This window comes from Pezoporus wallicus, unplaced genomic scaffold (genome assembly GCF_028554395.1).
Source record: "Pezoporus wallicus isolate ANWC-B61680 ecotype Strahan unplaced genomic scaffold, APGP_CSIRO_Pwel_v1 contig_1181, whole genome shotgun sequence".
Classification (NCBI taxonomy): Eukaryota; Metazoa; Chordata; class Aves; order Psittaciformes; family Psittacidae; genus Pezoporus; species Pezoporus wallicus.
In genome coordinates, this window is record NW_026641428.1 from 3,049,220 (window position 1) to 3,069,522 (window position 20,303).

General features: G+C 36.6%; 1 protein-coding gene across 7 annotated transcripts in view; it reads right to left on the bottom strand.

Annotated features, from left to right (window-relative positions):
* The window catches only part of LOC130607073 (sodium channel protein type 1 subunit alpha), a 93,316-nt gene that overhangs the window by 32,184 nt on the left and 40,829 nt on the right, over nucleotides 1-20,303 (bottom strand). The window contains exons 1-14 of one of the 7 annotated variants that reach the window (XM_057423860.1): nucleotides 16,301-16,388; nucleotides 15,392-15,520; nucleotides 14,794-14,885; nucleotides 14,604-14,695; nucleotides 13,431-13,703; nucleotides 9,173-9,236; nucleotides 8,428-8,569; nucleotides 8,070-8,276; nucleotides 7,296-7,601; nucleotides 6,142-6,522; nucleotides 4,838-4,970; nucleotides 3,804-4,042; nucleotides 1,041-1,214; nucleotides 93-449 (exon numbers count right to left, since the gene is read on the bottom strand). In XM_057423860.1, the coding sequence (XP_057279843.1) occupies nucleotides 93-449; nucleotides 1,041-1,214; nucleotides 3,804-4,042; nucleotides 4,838-4,970; nucleotides 6,142-6,522; nucleotides 7,296-7,601; nucleotides 8,070-8,276; nucleotides 8,428-8,569; nucleotides 9,173-9,236; nucleotides 13,431-13,703; nucleotides 14,604-14,695; nucleotides 14,794-14,885; nucleotides 15,392-15,427 (2,496 nt within the window). In that variant the 5' untranslated portion in view covers nucleotides 15,428-15,520; nucleotides 16,301-16,388. Of the gene's footprint in view, nucleotides 1-92; nucleotides 450-1,040; nucleotides 1,215-3,803; nucleotides 4,043-4,837; nucleotides 4,971-6,141; nucleotides 6,523-7,295; nucleotides 7,602-8,069; nucleotides 8,277-8,427; nucleotides 8,570-9,172; nucleotides 9,237-13,430; nucleotides 13,704-14,603; nucleotides 14,696-14,793; nucleotides 14,886-15,391; nucleotides 15,521-16,300; nucleotides 16,389-20,303 lie in introns of those variants that run through there. The other 6 variants (XM_057423856.1, XM_057423857.1, XM_057423858.1 and 3 more) reach the window with 6 other exon arrangements.

Genomic DNA, 20,303 nt, shown 5'->3' on the forward strand with positions numbered 1-20,303 from the left:
TTTGTTGAAGTAAAGCCAGTGCGCTTAGTTCCCTTCAGGACTGACCCGACTCTACTGCCAAATAATTTTTTGCTAATGCTTTGATTACATACCACAAGGTTTCCAATCACCATGACCATCATGAAGACCGTAAGGCACATGGCTTGGCCTGCAACCTGCATGCAGTCCCACATTGTTTCTATCCATTCTCCACACAGCACTCGGAATACAATCAGGAAAGAGTGAAAAAAATCCTGCATGTGCCAGCGTGGAAGCACACAGTCACTTGCGATTTTGCAGACACATTCCTTGTAGTTTTTCCCAAACAGCTGCATCCCAACCACAGCGAAAATGAACACAATGATGGCCAGCACCAGGGTCAGGTTCCCCAGAGCCCCCACTGAGTTGCCAATAATCTTAATCAGCATATTTAGAGTTGGCCAAGATTTTGCCAATTTGAAAACTCGCAACTGGAAGAAAACAAAAATATCGTTAGGACAATGAGCAAGAAAGACACAAAGATGTTTTGAAGCTAATTTGTGGAAGGATATTCCTGCAAAATATGCCCTAACTATTGACTGTTCAGAGGGTATCCTCTTGTCTAAAACCATTAAGGATCAGTCAACAAAATTCTTTGAAGTTAGAGCTTGATATCACCAAAGCATAGTTTTTACTGAAGGCCAAAGAAGCTACCAGATATATTAGACAGAATTTAAAATCTAGGGTTTATCCACTAAAATCACCTGTGCCACTTTTCTATGGGTATCTATAGAGCAGATACATTCCTGTAATGCCAATCAGATCACAATACACCTAGTAAGCCTGTTTCTGCACAGCAGGATGTTTAAAGCATGTATATACAATACACTGGACACACCTTTTGCTATCTATTTGCCTGGATCTCTACCAATTCTCATTGAAGAGAGCAAAATACCACAGATAATAAGAGCTTGCACTAATGAAAGAGATATCAGGATCAGTATCATGGCAAACATCAATCAAATATGTAAGGGAAAAAAATAAAATTAATTGAAAAATCAGTGCAATTGATGTATATTTACCAATCTGAATGATCGAAGAACTGAGAGTCCTTCCACATCTGCAAGACCAAGCTCAACCAAGCTAAGGGTTACAATAAAACCATCAAAAATATTCCAGCCTTCCTGGAAATAATAGTAAGGGTCCATTGCAATTATCTTGAGAAACATTTCTGCTGTGAAGATTCCAGTGAAGACCTGAATTCAAAATGCAGTTTTGTTATTCATTATGAAATACAATATTACAGATTTAGAGGGGCTTGTTTTGAATTCAAGTTACATATCTGCAACATCTTTTCCAAAACTGATATTTTAAAATAGTTCAGTGTACTATTATGCCCACCTTCCCTTAACAAGTTCTATACAAGCCAAGTATTTTTTTCAATTAATTAAATTTGATACTAAACAAATTACATAAATTTCTGCTTCATAACATTTATAATCCAATTTCAACTCTATTAGGATATGAACTTTCTTGTGTACTGTACAAACAATATCCCAGATTTGATTTTCACAACATAAACCAGAATGCTTTCCAAGAAATTATATGGTACAGCATCTTTCTTGGTACCCTAATTACAATATACAGCATCATGAATGAGGCCAAAACTAAGAAGACCACAGAGGGGTAGCTCCTTTGCTGGCATAACCTGCCATGATCCCATTCAGTTCAACAGAGATACAATTATTTATACCAGCTGGGAATCAACCGAGATACAACAATGTATGGAAGGAAAACTGAGGAACTGGGTGTTGCCAGCAAGCTCAGTGAAGTTGACTGGCTCAATCATTTTGATTTCAGGATGGAAAGAGCATTTAAGAATGCATTTTAAACATGATATTGCTGGTAATGGTTTACCATCATGGGATGCTATGCTGAATAAAATAGGAATCATATTTAGGAGCCACCAAGGTAGTGACCCTAAGTAGCTTTGAGAGAAGTCTTAGGAGAATTTCTAGTAGGATAGGAATGTACTAAAGCCATTGTTGAAAGCCTGTCAGAGCCCTAGTCTGACAGAAATGCTTTCTTTTTTGGTTTTGATAACCCATTTTCAGGCAAGCTGAACAGAAAATGGGACAGCGAAACAGAATAATCTAACTGGGATAATCAGGAGATGGACAAGAAGAGTCTGACTTCCTCTACCTAGGTAAGCCAATGCTAAATAACCAATGTAATAATAAAAATGTCTTTAAATATATTCCAGATATAAACACTGGAGAAGAAAAGGTTACTATTTTTTAAGCTACAGGATTGGAACCACAGAGAAAGAGGTAGGAATGAGTAAATAGTTTGAAACACTGACTTAGGTTGGAACCACAGAGAAAGAGGTAGGAATGAATAAATACAGTTTGAAACACTGACTTAGGTTGCTAATGATCAGGGCAGTGAGGTTCTCAAGGAGCTTTAAAATGTAACCACTGGAGTAAACAAACCGTGAATGCTTCTATATTGCAGAAGGGGTTTATGTCTTAGGCTATGCTCCAGCTTAAGACTGGAAGAGTATGATGCTTATAGCCAGGTTCTCTTTCACTGCCTTTATAGTCAGATATACATCAAGATTTATATGGTGTTTTCTTGATTGGAAAACAAATCTATAAAATGCTACAATATAAGTTTTTACATTTTAATATGAAATTCAGATTTGGAGCTATTTCAAGTATTTGAAGAACAGCTATACATTTATCTATTATTGCTCCCTTTAAATCCTGTAGTTATTTGCATGATCTGAGAGATGTTTTTCCTTATTAAAAAACAAGGATTATAAAAAAATCCTATTATAAGAAATCAATTCTTAAAATAAGAGACAAAGTAGGACTGCAGCTGTAGATAATTCCATGAGATCAAAGCTGTCAGTTCAAAAGCATCAGAGCTACAAAAAATTAACTCTTGAATTTTTTAGTAATTTATATTTTTGAATTAGAAGGAAGAAAATATAGGTGACAACATGAGGAAAAGTTATCTTACTAATTATCTGATGACAAAAAATATAAAAAATAGAAGAGAAAAAAGCACTGCAGGATATTCTTCATAGTTTTACATTGAAAGAAAACAATCCACATAAAAGTCTTTTACAGGAGAAAGTTCTAGAAAGTCTCTTAAATGGGTCTTTTACTTATTAAACCTGTGCTTAGGAAATAGGGCAATAAAAACCACATTAATAACTTAAAGACTTGTATTAATTAAAAACTAACACTACATTTATTTGCATAGTGTCTTTTTCATGGAAGTAATGCAGTTCCTGGTCTACTAGTTAGACAAATTAACTTCTGTTTAAGATGGCATTTACTTAATGTAGCATTGGTGTAATTTTTTAAATTTTTGATTCGGCTTTGTAGAACACTGAAATATATTGCTTCTACAGTATCCTAAGTTACATGAGCCAGGTTTGACAGTGAAATTTCCCCAAATGTTCTGATAGGTTTAGATTGGATAACAGCAAATTTTTTTTTCACCAAAATGGTGATCAGATGTTGGAAGAGGCTTCCCAGGGAAGTGGTAGAATCACTGTCCCTGGAAGTGTTAAAAAAGCATGTAGATGAGGCCCTTAGTGACATGGTTTAGTGGCAATCTTGGCTATCCTGGGTTAATGGTTGGACTTGATGATCTTAAAGGACTTTCCCAACCTAGTTGATTCTGTGATTCTACAGTTCCTATCCTGAGGGCAATAAATGTCCAATAAATCTACTTTCTAAAGAGTGGGAAAAAAAAAAAGCTGTTAAAACTCCTTCAGTTCTTTTAAAAATACTATCTTCCAAATCATGAACATAAAACCCCAACAGACTTACCAAATTTCCAACTGAAAGTACATTATTGAATTCATCGGTCATCGGGTAATGTTCCATAGCCATAAAGAGTGTATTTAAAACAATGCAAATTGTGATAGCCAGGTCAACAAATGGGTCCATTACTACTAAGTTGACGATATGTTTTACTTTTAACCAATGTGGACTACAGTCCCAGATCAAGAAAATATTTGCAAATTTATACCAACATGGTGGGCATTTCTGTCTTGATTCTTCAAGTTCTGTGGGAAAAGAAAAATCACACAGGTAACTATGTGATTGCTCTGCCATTCCTCAGCCCTACATGAAATGTACCAGTCAAATTTGCAATCTTTACTGGTAATGATTAACTTCCTTTTTACAGGGATTTTGAAGAGAGTCTTTAAAAATTGCTATCAAATGTGTTTATTTTGTTCAAAGCTTATCTATCAAGCACAACTTCTTTGTATTCCAATCGCTATGCTGATCAGTATCAATTTATGCATCAATTTGTATTTTGTATTTAGTTGTTCCTTGATTACACTTTAGCATATTCCTCTCACTGTTTTAGCATGTCAGCATTTTTATTTTTAAATTTGTGGTGTTTAGGTAAAAATTTTCAATATCATTTTCATTCCATTCCATTCAAGAAAAAACCTCCATGTTTATCAACAAGAGTAGCACTTCTTTAAAGAATAACTGAATAAATATAACCACTGAAAATACATATTTTAACAATGGTTGCATATCTGAAAAACGTTCAGTGGTCTTATTGTGTCCACTAATATAATTTTAATTACATAGGCATCTATGCAGTTATGACCATCAAACATATCTCTTTAGTCCTGATGACCACATGAGATAGATGGTGGCAAAACAATGCTTACTTATGTAATAACCTTAATGAATAAAGAGCTTTGAGTCTGCTAATAAATACGCATCAGAGATGGTATCTGCCAAGTAAGACATTTTATGTCAGTTTTAAAGTTTCAACTCAAATTTACAAAAATCCATTGGAAAAAACATGTATTAAATATTAATTTGTGCATAGCACACACCTTCCACAGTGTTTGTGAGGATGCTAGCAATACTCATGGCTCTTTCCCTTAAAGCTGGATCTTCCAGATAATCCATAGAAACACGAAGAGAGCCTGATATTCTCTTCCTCATTTCTGTTTCTGTAGTGGTGCCCTAAACAGAGAACAATAATATGTAAGACCATGTTGGAGAAATGAGACAAGCAAATACTATATGTAGCCCTGTTATTAATGTCTTAGCTTGGATACGTGCTTCATGCACTTCAACTTTTATCATGTCAGACTTTTATTACTTTTTAGTACCGCTTAAGTAATTTTAAAGAGATATGAGGCAATAGTTACCTACTGTTCAAGAATGAACAGGCATTTATGTATTTAACTTTTGTGTTTCTTTCCTTAAACTATGACAAATAGAAAAAAATTGTCAAAATGTTGTATAATTTTGTTTTGCAAAGTATTTTTTTGTTTTTGTGCTCCTGCTGACAGAATATTCTGTTTTGTAACATAATAGTCTTTTCCCCTAGGCAAACTATAGCAAGTAAGAAAAGTCTGACTTCCTCATGCTTCCTCATGCTAGCATTTCTTTAGTAATGTGTGTAGACTACTTTGAACTGAGCAAGAATTCTTTTTGAGACATCTTTTCTTAACTTTTATATGGTAAGAGAATGGCAGCAATATGTGCTGCACATACGTTCACACAGACATTTGTATTTTTGGAAGTATGTATTAATATGCAATCTTCCAATGAACTGTTTGTTATCTACACTACAGAACTCCACCTGCAATGGATGGAAAATATATAGGAAGGAGAAATATATGATAATAAAGAATGGACAATTTCCATACATTTTTACCTGGGATGGTAATGAAGAATGATATCAAAATTAACTGATAATGCTAATTTTGATAAAGTGGTAATAGCAGCATCATCGTGATTGCAGTTATCTGATAAAATTTTTGTATACTCTTTTTAACTTTATGGTAGCTATGATTTTGCAGACCATAGCCAGATGCACCTTTAGATCAGCAAAAGTAAAGTATAGCACAGCAATACAGTAAAACATACCAGTATTGTGGATGTGTAAGTTAATATTTTATTACTTAGAAACTGCAAATTGCATTTATTTGAGAATATTTGTAAGTAAGTAAATGCTTAGGTTGCCAGCCTATCTTAGCCTTTTTATTTATTAAAGATTTTACACGATGCAGGAGCATTCACAGCTTGACCAACCAGGAAGCATTGCCAAGGGTTCCATTCTGTAGAAAACACTGGCTGGTGCAGTAAGAAAAGGCCACGATGCCTAAACTATTTAAAACTTTCTTACATTGTCATCAGTAGCTGGTTTATCTATTATCACCTCTGGCAGAAGCTGTCCAACAGGCGATGTAGGAACAGATGGTCCACCAACCAGGGAAACCACCCCATTGCAATCCACAGTGCTGTGCATCTTCCCGTTCACTGGAAACACTGCCAGCATCCTGGATGACCTACTGGCCTGACTAATGTTACTGTTGCGCCGTTCACCATGTCTGCGTGGCACAAAGAGAGAGTCTCTTCTGCTATCATTGTCTTCAAAAGTGCTGTGCTCATCATCTGCAAAGTCATTTTCAGATCCTATATCCTTTGCTCTACCTCTGAAGCTGAAAAGACTTGTTCTGCTGTTGCGCCTTGGAGAAAACAGGGAGCCTCTAATGCTCAGCAATGACTGCAAGCAAGCAAAATTTGTGATTATTATGTGAAACCTTCATATTTAGCATTGTTATTAGTATAGCATAGGGGTTTGTGTTTTTTTTTAGAAAAGTTAAATGCTGCTGTGAAATTTCTGTATTTCATTATATATATGTATATTGCAGATAGAAATAACACTATTAGTGGATTCTTGAGAAAAAAAACAATTTTGAACACTCCTTTCTGCTAGCATCAGTTAGAATTGCTAAGTAAAGTAGTTGCACAATACCCATGATGAATAAAAGAGAGTTTATACATGCACATTCTTTCATCTATGAGGCTTCCTGGACATATTACACCAACCTTCAAGCATCACTGAAACAAGGAGGAAAATATGAGGCTATCATAATGGAAATATACCATTAACATTTTAATAAGTCTAGATAAGACGTAATCATTCTTAAAAAGCCCCACAGAGCAATCAGAGAATATTTTAATATGTTTTTTAAACAATCTTGGGGGTTGGAGCTAGATGATCTTAAGGTCCTTTCCAACCCTAACTATTCTATGATTCTAAGAATAGAGATATGAGGTACATCTAACTCTCTGTGGTTGTTTACAAGACAATCTAGCGGCTACAACACTTTCTCTCAAGCATTAGCAACAATAATAAAGTTTAATGAAAATCTTAGGGTTTCCTTTCTTTAAGCACTAGGGTCATATTACAGTACGAAGGAGACTAAAGTAGTTTTGTAACAGTCTATGATGCTTTAAATGTATGATTCAATTAAAAATAACTAAATGCAATACCTGGTGTGGAGAAGAATACTTCTTTTCATATGTCAGTCTATTGCCTTCAATAGATAATCGGAAACCTTTCCGTCTGATGCTGTCTTCTGATTCAGATTTGTGAAATTCATCTTCATCTTTTTCCTCTCCTCCTGACTGTTCTTTCTGTTTTCTTTTTTTCCTTCTATTTCTCCGCTCTTTTGCACTCTTTGAGCTCAATTTTGATGCCGCTGAGGAACTTTCTGAGAGCCCTCCTGCTTCTCCCCCAGCACTGGGCTCCCTGGACTCCGCAGATGCTGTAACTGCTGCCGCTGCCACTGCTGCTGCCTGCCATGTTGTAGAATGAATTTGTGTCACTGAGCAAACCATGACATCATGGATTTTTTTCAAATTTTCTTACACAGAATTTCTGGATCTCAACATTTTCCATAGGACATCCTCTCCCTATTTTTTTCTAATTTTTATCACTCAGTTGACTCAAGGCATGTATTGGTCACAGCCTGCTTCCATCTTTCATGAGCAGTTTTTAAATGCTGAAGTATAACAGACTCAATGACACTGGACTAAGAAAAACATAATGAATAATGTATACCTAGTTTTGAATGTTCCTTCTTGGTTATGGTCAGACAGCTCACAGTAAAAGATCTTTAGAGCAGAATAGAATATCTATGAGTTAGCTCTGTTACTGAAAGCCTGTCAAGGTGTTTTATAACTTCAAATTCAAAGAGAAGAGGGTGAATACTTCTAGTAAAGTTACTTCCATATACTTCTGCATTACTAAACCATAAATTATACCTGAGCTGCTTCTTGTTGCTTTTTCAGTTGTTCTAGCATCTGTTGAAATTCTGCTTCTTTCTGCTCTGCTTCTTCCATGGTTGCTTGATTCTGTTCTTCATAGGCCATGGCGACCACAGCCAGGATCAAGTTGATCAGGTAGAAAGAACCCAGAAAAATCACCAGAACAAAAAATATCATGTACGTTTTCCCAGCAGCACGCAGCGTCTGGAAATAAGAATACATTCATAAGCAAGAATAGGTTAACAAAATTTTTGGTTTTCCTATTGTTAAAAGATAACACAAGAAAATTGATGTTAGGCCTCTTGCATTATTGGCACAAACATATTTAGTTTATACTGCATTAAAAAATTCTCACCAATTGATAAAGATTTTCCCAGAAGTCTTGAGTCATCAAGCGAAACAGTGACAGGAATGCCCAGCTGAATGTGTCAAAACTTGTGTAGCCATAATTGGGGTTTCTACCAGCTTTCACACACGTATATCCTTCCGGGCACTGCCTATAAAGACAAACTTGTTTTTAACATATATAGTTATTTTAATATTATCACCTGGAATGTCCAGGAGAAGATTAGGATTAAAAAGAGGATTTTTCTGTAGAAATAATAGCAGCCATGATTTTCATAGGAAATTATTTTGAAAGACAGTAGAAAAATTAAGCAGGAATGGAACATAAAAATTAGTCTGAAAAGTTTAGTTTAAGCTTCTAAAACACAATATTCCAAAAATTTTTTAAATTATTTAATATTGTAACATTAATGTCAATGTCAGTGTTTTCTGCTGTCTGCACCCATTAATACACATATGTGCAGCTGGAACCACAAAATAACATGTGTTTTTCAGCTGCTGTGTCTGTTACTTCTCACCCAGGCAGGAGGTACACTAATACCATATTACCGATTCATTCATGCAAGCACTAAGCTCATCTAACCAGTCCACTGAGCTCTGACCAGGAACCCAAATCCTCAATGAGGCGTAAAATCCTAGCATTTCTTATGTGAAAGAAAGTGATCACTCAAAATATAGCCGCCTCCTCCTCCAACTGTACATCTAAGGGACCTAATTTGTACACAGTGCAATAATTTGATGAAATTTGGTCTTACCCAGCATCAGAGCTATTTCCACAAAGCAGAGCATCGTTTTGCCCTTCCAGAAAATAAAAATGACCTGTTTAGAAAAGAATTAAAAAAATATATATAAAATTCTGAATATGAAAGTTTTCTTACAGCTTTATGAAATAAATAGTTCTGCTCCAAAAGTGTTAAGGTGAAAATCGATACAACTTTATCAAGCAGTATCATTCTTTTAGCAGGACCATATCTTTAGAGTAAATGGCAGTACGAATTGCAGTAAGTACTATTGCTCACAGCACTCACTGTTAAAATGCCAGAATGTACTGAAAAACCTGTCAAATGCTTCTAGATGTAGATGAAATGTACAAGTCTCCCTTCAGCCTGATCACTGAACTAAATCACACTTTGGGAAATTGTATTGTACAGTTATTTATTATAATAATTAAACTGTATTTGAAAATTACCATATTAATAATGTATTTCAAACTTTCTGATCACTATTGCCGAGGGCTCCAGTTTGTCACCCAAAAACACTAGTACCCTGGCCAGCTGCATCTCTCCATCCCCTGAGGAAAATTCACCATTTGGAAAAATCAGTTTTTAAGCTGTATGTAGACCTTGTTCTGACACTCTGTGAAAGGCTCAGTTTCAGTGTTTAACAATACATCTGTTTCTTGCTGGGCACAGTCTTCTGCACCGTGCAACTTACGCAAGCCTGTGTGTGGCCACTGTCATTTCAGGCTGGTATGCATTGCAGAACTGCACTGTGCTGAAACACAAGCTGAAAGTAGTAAAGATAGCTGACATGATGCTTACTACAGCTGACCTTTATGAAGCAAATCATATTCTGCATTATGTCAGCTAATCACGATTAAAACATACTGGAACATAACAGCTGGTTAGGAAGAATGCAAACCTAACCTGATATAGTTTACACTGAGCAGTCAGCTGTGATCAGTAATGTATCAACTGAGTTGTACCACTGAACTAGGGTCTGTGTTTAAGTTCTATGGTTCAGAGATGTCCCTTGCAAGCATGCTGTACTTGCCAGCTCCGTAGGAAAGAATGGTGACCCAGGCTTTCTCTGAGTGCACTGACATAGCCATGACAAATGCTCAAAACATCATGACACAAAAATTTTTATAACACCAAAAACTGAGCAGTATGAGCATGTGTCCCTAACTACTTGCAAAACTCTGAATTGTATTTTACCAAAGTAATGTGAAAAGTCTCTCACTACATCAAAGGTATATGTTTATTCCCCATTATATGATTGGGAAATGGGAAAAAGTCCCTTGTAGGTGAGTTACCACAAGGGAGTTTACAATTGCTTGGATAAACCTAGGGTAATGACTGAGAAGAATTGCTACAAAACAGGTTGTGAGATATTATTTCCCATAAAAAAAAAAAAGGTTATGGCAAGCTTGCCAAGATGAACTTGGCTAGCGTTGAGTTTGTCAGATTCACTATCTTGGAAAAAGAAGGAAAAAAAAAGTGCACTGGCTGACTGATGCCAGGAGTGTTTATATAAAGTCTCTCTAAATAGTATTTCCAAAAATGAGCTCAGTGGCAAAATTAGGCCTTACATGCCTTTGTTGCATAGTATACACAACTACTGCCATAAACCCTCATAATGTCTACAAAACACAGTGCCATCATATTTCTCTGAACTCTGTGTAAGTCCTTTTTAATTGCCCAGTGACACAGCTGGTTTAAGATCCATTTCTGTATTTTGTCTGCCCACCTGCAAAAATTGAGCAGGAAGCTGTGAGAAGATAATTTTTCTCTTTGAAACTGATGGCAAGCAAGGAAAACCTTACTAACTTCATAACAAGACTCATAATTTCATTATAAATTTCCTAATACATATGCAATCCTGTGTAAATATACCAAAGATTCAAGTAGCCATTCAATAAAGTACTTTCTGTAATTAATTAAATCCTGTTTTTTTTTCTTAGGGGACTTCAGGTTGTCTTTAAATTAAATAAAATCAGAGCTTGAGTTTATAGATTCTTTGTTAATAAGACAGGAAATTAAATAATTAAGTTTGACCTTGAAGTCTAAGTCTTCATTAGGATACTTTGCTTAGACTTCCTTATACCCTGTGGCATGAGATTTCCATGAATTCACATGTTCAAGTAAAATGATTGCATGTTGATTTAAGAAATTCAGATGGAAATTCCTCATAGTCATTGATCAGCTGTGTGATCACACTTAGAAGCTGTCTGATTCTATTCAAAATTTGCCTGTCTTTAACTTGCAGCTATTGGACCTGTTATATCTTTGCCTGCTAGATCAAAGATATGTCTATGATGAAATTTCTGTTCCCCATGAGGTCTTTCTCAACTGCGATCAAGTCGCCCTTTAAACCTTCCCTTTGATATGCTAAGTAGGTTGAGCACCAGGTCTATCTTGGTATAAAGCACATTTTCCAATCCTTTAATCATTCTGTTCTGTTCTGTTCTGAACATCCTCCATTTTTTCAACAGTCTAGCTTAATTGAATTTTATATACTATTCCAGTAGCAACTGCAGTAGTGCTAAATACAGAAGTAATAATGCCTTCCTGGTCAATAATTTATTTATGCGAGCAGGATACTATTTAGCTTTTTGGCTGCAGAATTTTAGTCTTAATTTGTCAGAGTCCTGGCTGCTCCACAGTGCCTTAGGTGCCTTAGCTGCTCTATTGCTGAGGGCTTTCCGGTGCATTCCTACATCCTTCTTCCCAGTTGCAGCTCTGCAACCTTTCGCGTAAGCTGCTGCGGCAATGTTTCTCAGAGCCTCTATGGCACTATTTTTCTTTTGCTCTCATGCTTTTTTTCATGTAGCTTTTATTCCCATGACATTGCACCTACAAACACATCATTGTTGCAGCAGGTACTCATAGGAAGCAATTGTCTCTAGTGTGATACTCACTCCTCTTTCTCCCCTTTTTTCCTACTTCTTTCTTGCAGCTTTTGGCTTATATTTAGATGACCTAATAACATGCATGTATGATCTTAAAAACCAACCAGTTGTGCTGCACCCATCCTGATCAAAGTGCATTCCAATTAGTGCTAATAGCACTGTAAGCAGGAACAACCTGTAGGGAGTTCGAGGAGATGCTAATGAAAAACACATGGTTGCTATGGAGAAAAGTATTATAGAGTGATCACTGCTGCACTGGAAAGGATCCTCAGGGGACGAGATGCACCTGGTGACCCCACCACTTCTCTTCACAGTTAGACACTGTGGTCAGTTTTCCCTTTCCCCTTCCATTTTCTTTCTCTCTTTCCCCTTTAGCTCCCATTTTTCCCCAAAAGTAATGTTCATTGTTAGAGATGATATATGCCATAAACTACACCCTTTATGCATGCGAACCTGTCTCAGCATGGATTGTGCAGCACTGAGTTTCAGGGTAAGGAGCTTAGGCTTGTAACCTCACACTTAACTGCACTGAAATACATTTCTTAATCTGTTCTCAGTTTGCCAGGCAATGTCAAGCCCCAGCCTAGGATATATAAAACGGAAGTATAAGTTACTATGCTACCACGTAATCTTTCTTCTCTGATTATACACCTCATGTGAAGGAGAAATGTTTAGTTGTGGGTATGGCATTTTAAAAAGAGTATTTATAAACAAGGAAGGATATAGATAAGAGATCAAGATCTAGAAAATAAATTGTAGGACACAAACGTTAATGCCATGGGCTGCTTAGCATGCAAAAAGAAGACTGAAAGAGGAGAGAAGAGGACATGTCAACATGAGAATAGTAGCTAAATACCTGAGAGGGATTCATGATAGGGAATATTTTTTTCTTTATGCCTGTGGTGAAGTTAATAAGAACAATGAGCTTGAACTGCAGCAGGAAAATTTTTTAGACCTTGAAAATCCTTTATAATAATGATAATGAAGCATAAGAATGGATAGATTGTGAAAAAAACTATGGACTCCATCACTGGACTCTTCACTGAATGTCAGAAATCTCTGACATCTGTCAGAAGTGACATAGCATTCTGTTTCTGATCTTGCTTTGGAGCATGAGAATGGAAAACCTGTAAGACTTCAGTAATTATAAGAACTCCTTTGGATCTCTTTCTGTCTCAGGGAAATTGTGGGTTTTTCAGAAGGAAAAAGCTGTGTCAGATAGAGACACCATGTTCCTTGTCTCCTCTTCAGTGCTGGCCTTTGAGAGAGAGAAAACACTTTTGCTCTGTCTTAACTAAATGTATCATCCCTTCCCCTCCCAATTTCTAAGAACTGGGTCAGCCACAAATCACTTCTACAAGAATAATGCTGGCAATACTTACTTTCATCTTCAATGTACCCCTTCCAGTCGAACAGAGTCACTGTTGAATTAACCAGGGTACCATTTTCACCTAGAGTGCTGTTTAGCTGGGAGGTAATATTTGTTTCCAAAGTAAAATTTTCTGGAGGCCACTGCAGGCATTTATTCCTCAAGTTGCCCATGAACAGCTGCAGCCCTATTAGTGCAAATACACTCAGACAAAATACAGTCAGGATCATAACATCGGAGAGCTTCTTCACAGACTGAATTAGGGCTCCCACAATAGTCTTCAAGCCTGCAAATGCAAAGGAATTTTTATTCCGATGTTCAAAACTGGTTTGAAAGCATAAAAATGACAGTGTCTCCCAGTAAAGTTATATATATCATGCAGAAGCCCAAAAAAATGATTGTAATGTCTGTGAAATAACATTTCTGTGAAGAGTTTTTTCACTTGTGAAAATGAATATATAGCTGAAATTTATGTTCATTCGAAACTGTGAATGGAATGAGTTGCATATATTTCAAAACACTTGTTTTACTATTAAAACAAGTGACTTTTTTACTCATGTTGTACATGAATCTCACATAAAAGTCTTCTTTTTATTTGTCAATACCTCTTGCCCCAAACCTTTGCTACTATCAGTTTTATAACATACTAGATTTAGAAGACAGTAAAAAGCCTGTTCAACAATAAATACAATTAAAATTTAATGCTATAAAACTGGAGATGGTTTGGAAAATCATATACTTTTAAGATAATAAATCCCCCATGCAATGCCCATGCTATTCTTTATTATCTTATCCTTCACCTTCTTACTAAGTCAACAGTTTTTTTTTTAGACAAAAATATCCACAACAAATACCACATAACATCATGTAGGTAAGATACACATGGGTAAGAAAACTTCAGGGTTACTGATAATCATTGAATGTGGAGAAGAAAGCTTGACATCATACGATGCGAACCACACACACTGTGTACTGCAATGTCTCATGCAAGAATCTGTTAAACTCAAAGGCTGATTTCAAAAGGCAAGAGTTCATGTTAAAAAGCAATGAATCAGAGATTTCAGTGAATTCTAATATCTTCCGATTCCTGCTTTTTTTTGTGGAAAGAAATAAGACTCATGTTTAAAAAATATGAATTTCATTTTAATGAATTAAAGTCAGCCTCTGTGTTTAACCTAGCTCTCACCTGGGATGACTGATATTGTTTTCAAAGCTCGGAGAACTCTGAATGTTCTCAACGCTGAGACATTGCCCAGGTCCACAAACTCTGTCACATATCTGTAATAGGGGAGTTCACACACAAACACAATGACAGGATAAAAAGGAACAGTTGGGAGGTACAAGGGGCCTAACACCTTACACCAACTACTTCTTACCTGGAATTACAGAAATAGTTTTCAAAGCTCTCAATACTCTGAAAGTTCGAAGAGCTGAAACATTGCCTAGGTTTACAAATTCTGTTACATACCTGTAGGATTAAATCACAGTTATTCAGAATTTAGGCAAAGTTTATGCTACTTACTTGGGTCTTACATCAAGACCACTTTGGCGTTTTTAGCAAAAATCAAATAGCAATAGTCAGAGGTTTACCTTTCACTGCAGTGTGCCTTGCATTAACATGCTTTCAGAGCCTTCAGTTAAATTAAGTGTCTCTGAAGTGAATCACAGTGATTTAATTTTGAAAGCCTAAAATTTATCTAGGCTATATTGGTAAGTTTGGAGAATGAAGTAAAGGGATGCTCCTTTTCTGCTCAGAGAAAAAAAAATGCAGGACATGAAATTAGCCCCTCTAGTACTAGCTGCACTACTGGCTTCTGCAGTGTCTATATCAAAATATACATATTAGAATATGAAAATTGTTTTAGACCAAAGTAAATCCACATTTCCATTTAACAAAATTGATATGTATGGATACTAATTTCATGCCCTTTTTGCCCTTCACTTTCAAAGAAAAAGCAAAAAACAAAAACTTACGCAAATGTAATGACAGTGAAATCTAGCCAGTTCCATGGATCTCGAAGAAAGGTAAAATCTTCTAAGCAAAAGCCCCTTGCAATGATTTTTATGAGTGACTCAAATGTGTAAATTCCAGTGAACGTATACCTGGAAAATTAATATATATGAAAGTTTAATCAAAGTAAGTAGTAATGTTTTACAATGGCATTCTGATAGAAAACTGATGATCAAATGTAAAAGTTTTTTTATTTAAAAACTGGAAAAGAAATACAGTAAACAAGCAATTTCTTCTAAAATGCATTATATTCATCACATATTCTTGGGTATTTACATGCATTAGTTGTGACATACTGCTGAAGTACAGCTCTCCTGATCTTATACATAACTAAAAGTAAATAAATCCATCAAATAAATTTATCTGTGACACTCAGTTTCAAAGTACACAATACTAGATCTGTTATGAATAAAGTTTTGAGCATGACTGGATACTGTCTGAATCACCGACATCTAAAATACTTGGTATTAAATCTAAAGAAGGAAGAATTCAAGCATGCACTGAATTCTCACTTTAGTAATACTTTTGCTTATATGCCTTCCTTAACTGGGGTGTACAAATAGATGCTATTAATGTAGTGGCATAAAGGAGGCATAGAAAAATTGGGTAGATGCTACACCATAAATGTAAGAGAAAACTAGTGGAATCTCAGTAGAATACTATCTGTAAACAACTTTCATTTTTTCTACCCATTCATTCTACTAGAAGGAGATTTAAATAATTATTCAACATTTTTACATCATTTAGACAGGAAATAGCAGTAGTGTCTCACAACATTCCCGCCAGCACACAACCACTGCTACTGGCATGCTGGCTTCCTGAACAATTTTACTGGCAATTAAAGATTGCTTTAAATAAGAAATGCAACTTACTCTACATTCTTCGTCCAGTCTGGAGGGTTACTCATGGTCATAAATACACAGTTGGTCAAAATAGTGCACATGATAAGCATGCTGAATAATGTAGATATAGTTAAGGAAAACACAGTAGTAATTCATACAAGATCATATCAGCCATACATCTTAAGTACAGTAAAATACTGCCACTTACACAAATCTTCAAAACTTTGCTAAACATTTCACATATATTTTGTTTAACCTGGTAGTTTTCACTTTAGCACACTGAATTTTAATGTTATCCTTCATTTGTTGATGTGCTGATGTTTGTTTTCAGTTTGTACAGAGAGGTGAAGGAGATGGCTGTCACAGGCCTGGGAGGTAATGTGAGCTTGTAACAGCCGAAACCAAAAGAGCTTGCAGAAGAGTACTGTTTTACCTTAAGCACCTCACATGATCAAATAAGCAGTCTTCTACTTCTACAGTTCATGGTACTAAATTCAACCACTGGCATATGCAAGGTAATCTTAGAGGTTTATCTTGTTTACAATGAGTCAGAGCTGTAGAGAAAGCACCCACCACCCCAGCACCCACCACAGCCAGTCTGTCAAAGACATGGCTCAGTTAATGAAACAGAAATCCATGGAGAGTTCACATATTAAGGTGAGTAATTTTCCAATATTATTTTGGGGCTGTCTCAAAACACGTTAGCAGCATCAGAAGTATCTCTTGTTCTACCAGTGCTATAATTTGTAGTCAATTGCTTGAAAACATGGAAAACTGATGAAGATTAGAATGAAAATTAGTTTTCATTTAATGTTCCAGCTAGGAACAATTACTTATTCTGGGACTATGAAATCCAGACTAACAGCTCAGGGGAGTTTGTGGTAGGGATGTGGGACAGTCCACTGTGGCTTTGCCATATCTGCTGTGATATTCTTGGTTTACAAGGTCAGTGGCTCTACAAACAGCGTGGTCTTTCTCTTTTCGTGGCAATAAAGTAAACTCGACTATTCAAACAATTGAATAGATAATCATAATCAATCTAGACTGAAACCTGACTTAAAATGGCCACATGATGGCAGCAAAAAATAAGAACCACTATGCCTTTATATCGAATGTTTAACTCAACTCTAATTTTCCCTTTATTCATTTCTCTAACTGAAGTGTTCCTTAAAAAGAGTTGCACAAACATAACTGGCAAAGAAGCTAGCTTAAAATCAAGAAAGCCATTTACACATAAAGTTGTATATGTTGAAATATGATCTCTGTACAATAAAAAATAATGTTCAGTACTTTAGAATACATTATTAGAACGCCTTCAATGCTTGTCCTCACAGTCCACAGCCAGCTCTAAAAAGTCTGTCTTAATGTAATTGGGAAATTCCTTTAAATAAAGATAATGCCTTTTGGTAGCTGAAAAACTTGGAGATACCTGGCTGCAGCTTCAGTTGTCTCATAAGACAGTTAAAGAAGTGGACTGTCCTAGGAGAGCTGAGGGTTACACTATTAAGTGTATTATGTGTCCACAGCTAGATATCATTCATAACAAGGCCACAGGCAGGTCTTTGCACATTGCTCGCTCCGTGCATAGCTCACCAGTTCTGTGAGCTGCATGGCCCAAGTGCTGTTCACTCTCAAAGGGAGCAGATGCTCAAAAGGCACTAACTCATTTTGAAATATAAACTCTTGCCATGCTTTCCCAATGGGGATTTCAGTCATAACTTAAAAATTCAATATCTGTGCCTCTCCTCTTTTCCCATGTTTGATTTACAACCTCAACATCCCCTTAATTCACTATTTTATGTTCCAGAATAATTCAATTGTATGCATAGGTACACATAGATTCTTTTATGTGATGACTTCTTCATGGAAACATACTGCCTTTTTCATGCTCTCCTATATAGGCAATCAGAAGGTTTAGGCACGATACAGCCTCACACTAATCAATTATTCGATCAGCTGAAGTCTCTTATCACCTGTGTGGGCTTGGTGGAAGGTGAAGACTGTAAGAAACAAAGGTTGACAACTGGTCTCACAGATACCTGCTGGCAGTCAGGCCACACTGAGTACCACTATATTTTCTGCTTCAAAGGCTAGCATAGGGGTACTTAGCAGGTACCATATTTTCTCTAGAGCACCTCTCTATTCATTTCTAACGCTCCTTGTGTTCTGCATCTCCAGGCACTGCCACCTCCCTTTTTTTGTCTGCTCAACCCAGTACCTATTCTTACTGTTTCATCTTTTCCTATTACTAGCCAAAGTCTGGCCATCTCCCATGACTCTTGTGTTACCCCCTCAGTCCCACACTCTCCTTTAACTTGAGCCAGGCAGGAGAAAAAACTCAACAACCCCAAACCAGAATACCAGGAGGTGAGTCAGCAGAGCATGAAAAGCATAAGAGAAAAATGCATTCTGTTACCAGTTCTTGTAGCTGGTATTACAAATAGGAACCAGCAGTGAGAAAAAGTAATTGCAGAGAAAGTCTCTGAGCACTCTGAAGAGACATGGTCTATTTCTTTATAGGGGGAGCAACATCTGAGCATGTGTCTGAACAGATGTGAGCAGAGCACCCTATAGAGAGGTTTAGAGAATTTTGAGGATGTACAGATGAAGGTTTATCAACCAATGTGCCAATTTCATTGTTCTTAACACACATCTTTCACACTGAAAGTCGGAAAGGCACAGTTCTGTTACAAAGGCCAAAATGCCAAAGACTCACCTCAAAACATGAGGGCAGTAGAGTTTTTCCCTAAAAGTCAGAAGATTATAAAAAATAATAACCAACATTACTCCCTAATCTTTTTCTTATAGGTGGCTAACCTTGTATAAGCAGCTAAAATCTAAACTGCGTTATGGGACATATTATGTGATTCTTAGTTAAACAGATACATATTTGCAGTGTATGTACTATACCGAATTAAAAAATAAGTAAATAAATAAAAAGAACCTGTACATCTATCCTTATGTAAAGATTAAATAAAGAAATAAATACCCCCCCTACGCCTATATCTAGGATAAGAATAGCCCATTCCATAGCTGAATGGTTGGAAAAGAAATCAGTCTATGATCAATCTAGTGAAAGGAAACCTTCTACAATAGAGCAAAATTACATGATCACACACACTAACCAGTTAATAGCAGGAAAAAATATTGGAATTGCAGATTGTTTATTAGAATTGCTTTTGTTCTGACTGCCACCAAGACCAGCTGGTTAATCTTTGAATACAAATAGGAGGAACTTAAAACCAAAACCCAACTCGGCAATCAGTACAGCACTAAAAAATGTTACCCACAGCTAGCACAGATGCAGGGTTGGAAGCTATTGTAAATCAAAGTCTGTAACTTGAATGCATGAGTGTTCATTAGAGGATTCAATCTGGCAGTCTTTGGCTGCGTTTTCTCACCATCACCAACACAATGTCTACAGGTCTCTGTCAAGTCCCTTAGCTACTGCCCCAATATTCCCTTACTTCACCCCAGACACCTTTTTCCCCTTCTCTCACTGTTTTTATCTGCCAGGAAGCTCAGAGGAAAAGGTCTTCCTGAGTCAGCATCAATCAGCCCTGATTCTTCCTTCTTCTAAAGACCTAGAAGGTTGTGCCAGCAGTCTCTAACAATAGGCTTCTGACTTTGACTAACTGTTCAAAGTCTTACCGTCACACTGAAGTTTTCATTTGGCGACTACTTTTCCCAGTCCTGAGGTTTTGCAAAAAAGTGCACCAAACCCTCGCCTGCCAGAAATTCCTATCAGCCAGTTATGAACATCAGGGACCAATCCAACGTGCCAGCCTAAAATTTTACCTTGTGCACCATCCTGTCAGTTATGGTCCCCCAGTCTGTCTTGCAGGGCTGCTGCCTATGCTTTCTGGCAATGTATTACATTTGGCAGAATTTTATAGTGCAGTTGGACAGGTTTGGGAATGTGAGATCCAGCATGCATGAACCAGTCTTCTAGGCATGTTGCTGCAATAGACTATAAGGCTGGTCTTGAGGTTGACCTCAGAAGGACCCCTAAAAGACAATATAACCATACCCC